Source organism: Salmo salar, chromosome 13 (assembly GCF_965601325.2).
Source record: "Salmo salar chromosome 13, fSalSal1, whole genome shotgun sequence".
In the NCBI taxonomy this organism is placed as follows: Eukaryota; Metazoa; Chordata; class Actinopteri; order Salmoniformes; family Salmonidae; genus Salmo; species Salmo salar.
Window position 1 is genome coordinate 92,463,540 of NC_138303.1, and position 6,000 is coordinate 92,469,539.

At 42.2% G+C, this 6,000-nt stretch overlaps 1 protein-coding gene across 2 annotated transcripts in view; it reads right to left on the minus strand.

Annotated features, from left to right (window-relative positions):
• bmp1 (Bone morphogenetic protein 1) overlaps positions 1–4,488 on the minus strand; it is a 58,350-nt gene extending 53,862 nt beyond the window's left edge. The window contains exon 1 of one of the 2 annotated variants that reach the window (XM_014138167.1): positions 4,211–4,488. In XM_014138167.1, the coding sequence (XP_013993642.1) occupies positions 4,211–4,349 (139 nt within the window). In that variant the 5' untranslated portion in view covers positions 4,350–4,488. The remainder of the gene's footprint in view (positions 1–4,210) is intronic. The other variant, NM_001173597.1, reaches the window with a different exon arrangement.
• Between the last annotated feature and the right edge of the window lie 1,512 nt (positions 4,489–6,000).

Consider the following 6,000-nt stretch of genomic DNA (forward strand, 5'->3'; position numbering starts at 1 on the left):
AGAGGAAAGGGAAGAAAAGAGGGGAGTTGAGAGATGTGGGGAACCAGATAGTTGAACACAATTGTAAACTGGGTCTCCAAGAAGAGGGAGCCTATTCAGTGCACCACAAATGTATTACTAAATACAAATAAAAAGCATCGAAGTGGATCACAATGGTGCTGTGACCCGAGTTTGATCTATTGATGTCTAGTCTGTTAGCTAATGGGGTCATTGTGAAGAGGAGGAAGAGGCCAAAGGGCATTGAAGTATGATGGAGGGGGTTCAGTGAACCACGCTCACGTGATGAGTAACCTTGCCTGAGTGTAAATTTTCTGAGCAAGCTCAGTGGATTAATACAACCACAGATTACCTGAGTTCAAACTAGGTTAGCGGTTAACGAAATTTACCTATATGTACTGCCTAAAACCACTCCCTTTTCCCAGGATAAATAACTGGGAGAAACTGATAAATTGTAATAAAATATTATAAATTATTGTGACAGGTGGACCTACATTTGCTGCAGTATAGCCTATGCTACAATAGTATAATGACCGAATGTGAGTCTAATTTACACATCTCTATCTGGCTTTCAGGGTCACCTAATTTTTTTATTGTAGATATGTTTTTTATTTTTTATTGCAGCTGCAGAGAGTGCAAGAGCAAGCACTCTCTTGCAGTCTTTCTCTCTCTCTATCAATTCCATTCAAATTGCTTCCAAAATAGATCATCCTGTTCAAGATTGATTTATAGCCCTATATATACAGTGGCAAGAAAATGTATGTGAACCCTTTGGAAATACCTGGATTTCTGCATACATTGGTCATAAAATTTGATCTGATCTTCATCTAAGTCACAACAACAGACAAACACAGTCTGCTTAAACTAATAACACACAAACAATTATACGTTTTCATGTCTTTATTGAACACACCATGTAAACATTCACAGTGTAGGGTGAGAAAAGTATGTGAACCCTTGGATTTAATAACTGGTTGACCCTCCTTTGGCAGCAATAAACTCAACCAAACATTTTCTGTAGTTGCGGATCAGACCTGCACAACGGCCAGGAGGAATTGTGGATCATTAATTTTTACAAAACTGTTTCAGTTCAGCAATATTCTTAGGATGTCTGGTGTGAACCGCTCTCGAGGTCATGCCACAGCATTTTAAATCAGGTTAAGGTCAGGACTCTGATTGGACCACTCCGGAAGTCATACTTTCTTCTGTTCATGCCATTCTGTTGTTGATTTACTTTGTGTTTTGGGTCATTGCCCTGTTGCATCACCCAACTTCTGTCGAGCTTCAATTGGAGGACAGATAGGCTTACATTATCCTGCAAAATGTCTTGAAAAACTTGGGAATTCATTTTTCGTCGATGATAGCAAGCTGTCCAGGCCCTGAGGCAGCAAAGCAGCCCCAAACCATGATGCTCCCTCCACCATACTTTACAGTTGGGACGAGGTTTTGATGTTGGCGTTCTGTGCCTTTTTCTCTCCACGCCCTAGCTGGCTCAAGATTTTTCCTTGACCCTGACGCCCATCCCACGTCAGGCCTCAGCCGGATCGCCAGGTTTTTATGCCTCAGCCGGCTCATCAGGCTCCCACGTCTCAGCCGGCTCATCAGGCTCCCACGTCCCAGCCGGCTCATCAGGCTCCCACGTCCCAGCAGGCTCATCAGGCTCCCACGTCCCAGCAGGCTCATTAGGCTCCCACGTCCCAGCAGGCTCATCAAGCTGTCTCGTCCCAACCGGCTGGTCCAGCGCCCATGCCTCGGCTGGCCCGTCAGGCTCATCCAGGTGGGCGCCACCTAGTGGGGGGGGGGGGGTACTGTCACGCATGCTCCCGCTCTCCCTCCTTGGCGCTCGAGGGCGCCAGGCTGCCCTGCATTACGCACTCTCGCCACCACCATTACGCACTCTCGCCACCACCATTACGCACTCTCGCCACCACCATTACGCACACTTGCTCCCCTCGTCACACGCATCAGCGATTCATTACACTTACCTGGACTCACGCACCTGTGTTTATTTCCTCCCCTATATCTGTCTGTTCCTGAGGTTGTCCCCCGCTTCAGCATTATTGTCGTCATGTTGTTTTGTTCCCCCTGTTCTGACGCTGTTCCTGTCCTGTTCCTTGTCTGTGCTTGATTAAATGTTCATTCTCCGTTCCTGCTTCTCATCATCAGCATCGATTCTTACAGAAAGAGGTAGGCAGGCTAATAACATTAGGGGAAATATTCTTAAAAATGATTACCAAATTCGCTATTCTTTGTAGGACACATGGTGCTGCACCAGAATGTTCTCTCTGCTTTATCATGGTTTGAACGAGGTGCCTAATTCCAGTCCATATAATACAGTATAATACGATACAGTACAGTAATACAGTTTACACTCAAAAAGATTCGCCTACTGGAGCTTGTTTAATTTATTTACCCAAGAGAGCATAGCTACATCATTGTACTTTTTAGGTTTTATTTTCGTGCTTGAATTTTCGATTAAAACTCTATTCAAATCCAGACACAGGGCTATTTATATCCTTTAAATACTTTTGAATGACACTTCCGGTTTTGGTGGGAAATAGCAGGTTAGTGACTTATTCTCGGGATGGAACATTTGTAAAATTCCGGGAAAATATTCAACCCTAGTTATAACCCAGGTGGTCACAGATACATATAGCATTGTGGATAACAGTTGTCTGGCTGAGCAGACCCTTTTCCAAAATGAAGCACCTTGTTACATACCCTAAAGTCCTGTGTGTTTAAATTGATGGATTCAATTAAAGGGACATTTCACCTTAGCTCTGCCACTGTATATAGTCATTACTATATTAAAAACATCAAGACTTTGCCATAAACATAAAAAAGTGCTCACCACAAGCTAGAACAAGATTTTAATTTCACCGGTAGAATCAGGAAGTTTCGACTTCCTATGTATTAGTCTGCTTATAGCAAATGCACGATGCATGACAGGGCCAGAGCAGGAAGCACCGCCCCACGCTGAGCTGTAGTCTTTCAGAGGCTGAGAAAAAATGTGGCACCTTGTACATCTAACAATGAATATGCCGATAGGAACATCGCTGGAAATGTCCAATGGCTCTATCAAACAAGGACAACCATATCAATTATACACGGACACAAATGTATAGAACGATTATCATAACATAGAGGCTTTGTGAAATAACACAAAGCAGGACTACTTTAATTTTCAGATCTCATTCACTCTGTCAAAACACCGGATGAGGTCATCGGGTATATCATTTGGTGCACGAAACCCAGACACGCATGCTTCTTGGTGGCCAATATGTGTGAAACAGATCTCACTGACCTAGAGGTGGCTTGGACACGATCAAAACAAACCCAGAGTCATAGGTAAAATATCCCTTTAAGGCTTTGTCCCTTGTTTTGACTCTATCTTCTCTTGCACCCAATTTACATGTTCCATGTCTATTCTTTAAAACTGTTGCAAAGCTATTCCAGCCTCCAATTTACAGTAGCTTAAGTACAATGTTATGTCTTATATATATATATATATATATATATATATACACACACACACACACACACACACACACACACACACACACACACACACATATATGTTTTCGAACCACATTTTGTGCCAAATGTGGTTTTGCACTCCTAGATTCATCTAATGGCCATATCCTCTGTTTTGAATCTGTTTCATCATGCCCCCACTTGACATGTTCCTTGGCCATTCTATTCAAATGTTCCATGGCCATTCTATTCAAAAGTCTTCCATAGCTCTATTCCAGCCTCCTACATAGACTACAGAAGGTAAAACAGGATAAATGATCTTCACATAACAGAGAACATTGAATTGTATTGAAGCAAGGCTCAAAGTGATGCTTGATTGATTAATGGACAAAGGCTTTTCAGCCCAGTCTGGATTTGACAGCTGTCTGTGTGTTCCATACAATACCACTAAACCACCACTGTGAAACAATGCCCGATATGGTTGGCCTTGGCCTCGAGTTTATTATCATTTCTACCATAATTGATTTCGGTAACTTTACACGCTGTTGGTATACTATGTAAGTGATGTGCATCACCTTCGAGCGGTGCGCTTGTGAAAACAAGTTCAACTCATTGCCTGTCCCTTTAAATCAACCATCACTTCGGTCTTGCCCAATGTGCAGTCTTATCTATAAAGGGAATCCAGATAAAGCAAACTATAATTAATTATCCCATATAATATGAAACATAATAACATTACCAGCTTTGCAGGGATCTTTGTAGTCGATTACTTCTGGGGCGCTTAGGTCAATGAAGTTACTTGTTTCCACATCCAAATCAACCGTAAGTAAAACGCGGAGACCTGATAGCAGTAACAAATAGCTCGGCATAAAAGTCATATTTTGAAGTTAATAAAAGCAGAGTTTTGGAAAATTAAAAGGAAAGAAAATAAAGGAAAAGCGGGTAGACAGAGAGGATTTGGGGAAACGCAATCTTTTTTTTGAGGGCGGGTTTATACACACGGTGCTGCCTCTCCACAATGTCTTTATTCTAGATCAGTGATTCGCTAACATACCCGGGCGCCAGGCCAACATCCCATAGAAAAGCTTACAAACTTAGCACACTGGAGGTCGTGACACAAAGCTGCACCCTGGTCACCAACACAGGCCAATTCAGTCTTTTTTTAATCAACACAATTTTGTAGTGCAATCTTGTTGAAAGCTACACTTGTAAAATGCCTATTTTTATGTATGAACCCATACAGGATGTTGGTTTAGTCATCGGGGTTTATAGCCTAGGCGCTGGATGGGCCGGATGTATGGGGTTAGGATTTAGATGGGGTGTTAGGGGTAAACTGGAGTTTAGGGTTTAAAAATGATCCAATGCTCTGGGTGAACTGAATAAGTAAACTGACCCATTTCACTAACATTTCCAGCTGAATGGTTGGTTGGGTTATCCCAGTTAGCCTAGACCTGGGTGACAGCGGGCCCTATATTACTTTCATTCAATGTCTATAGCCTGAGCCCTTGTTGATTAAATGTGTGTTCAACATATTGGACATTGTGATCTCTTCAACCCCAGAGTTAATGGGACAACCAACCCCAACAAAACTGCTGTTGACACACCTAACAGCATCATATACAATACCGTTAAAAAGTTTGGGGTCACTTAGAAATGTCCTTGTTTTCCATGAAAACATACATGAAATGAGTTGCGAAAGGAATAGGAAATATAGTCAAGACGTAGGCAAGGTTATAAATGATGATTTTTTTATTTAAATAATCATTTTGTCCTTCAAACTTTGCTTTCGTCAAAGAATCTTCCATTTGCAGCCTTGCAGACCTTTGGCATTCTAGTTGTCAATTTCTTGAGGTAATCTGAAGAGATTTCACCCCATGCTTCCTGAAGCACCTCACACAAATACGGTCAAGCTGCTCCCACAACTGCTCAATGGGGTTGAAATCTGGGGACTCTGCTGGCCACTCCATTATAGACAGAATACCAGCTGACTGCCTCTTCCCTAAATAGTTATTGCTTAGTTTGGAGCTGTGCTTTAGGTCATTGTCCTGTTGTAGGAGGAAATTAGCTCCAATTAAGCGCTGTCCACAGGTTATAGCATGGCGTTGCAAAATGGAGTGATAGCCTTCATTCTTCAAGATCCCTTTTACCCTGTACTCCCACTTTTCCACCACCAAAGCACCCCATCACATTGCCTCCACCATGCTTGACAGATGGCGTCAAGCACTCCTCCAGCATCTTTTCGTTTTTTCTGCGTCTCCCGAATGTTCTTCTTTGTGATCCAAACAAATGAAACTTAGATTTATCTGTCCATAACACTTTTTTCCAATCTTCCTCTGTCCAGTGTCTGTGTTCTTTTGCCCATCTTAATAATTTGTTTTTATTTGGCCTGAGATATTGCTTTTTCTTTACAACTCTGCCTAGAAAGCCAGCATATCTTCAGTTTCTTGGCAATTTCTCACATGGAATAGTCTTAATTTCGCAGAACAAGAATAGACTGACGAGTTTCAGAAGAAAGTGCTTTGTTTCTGG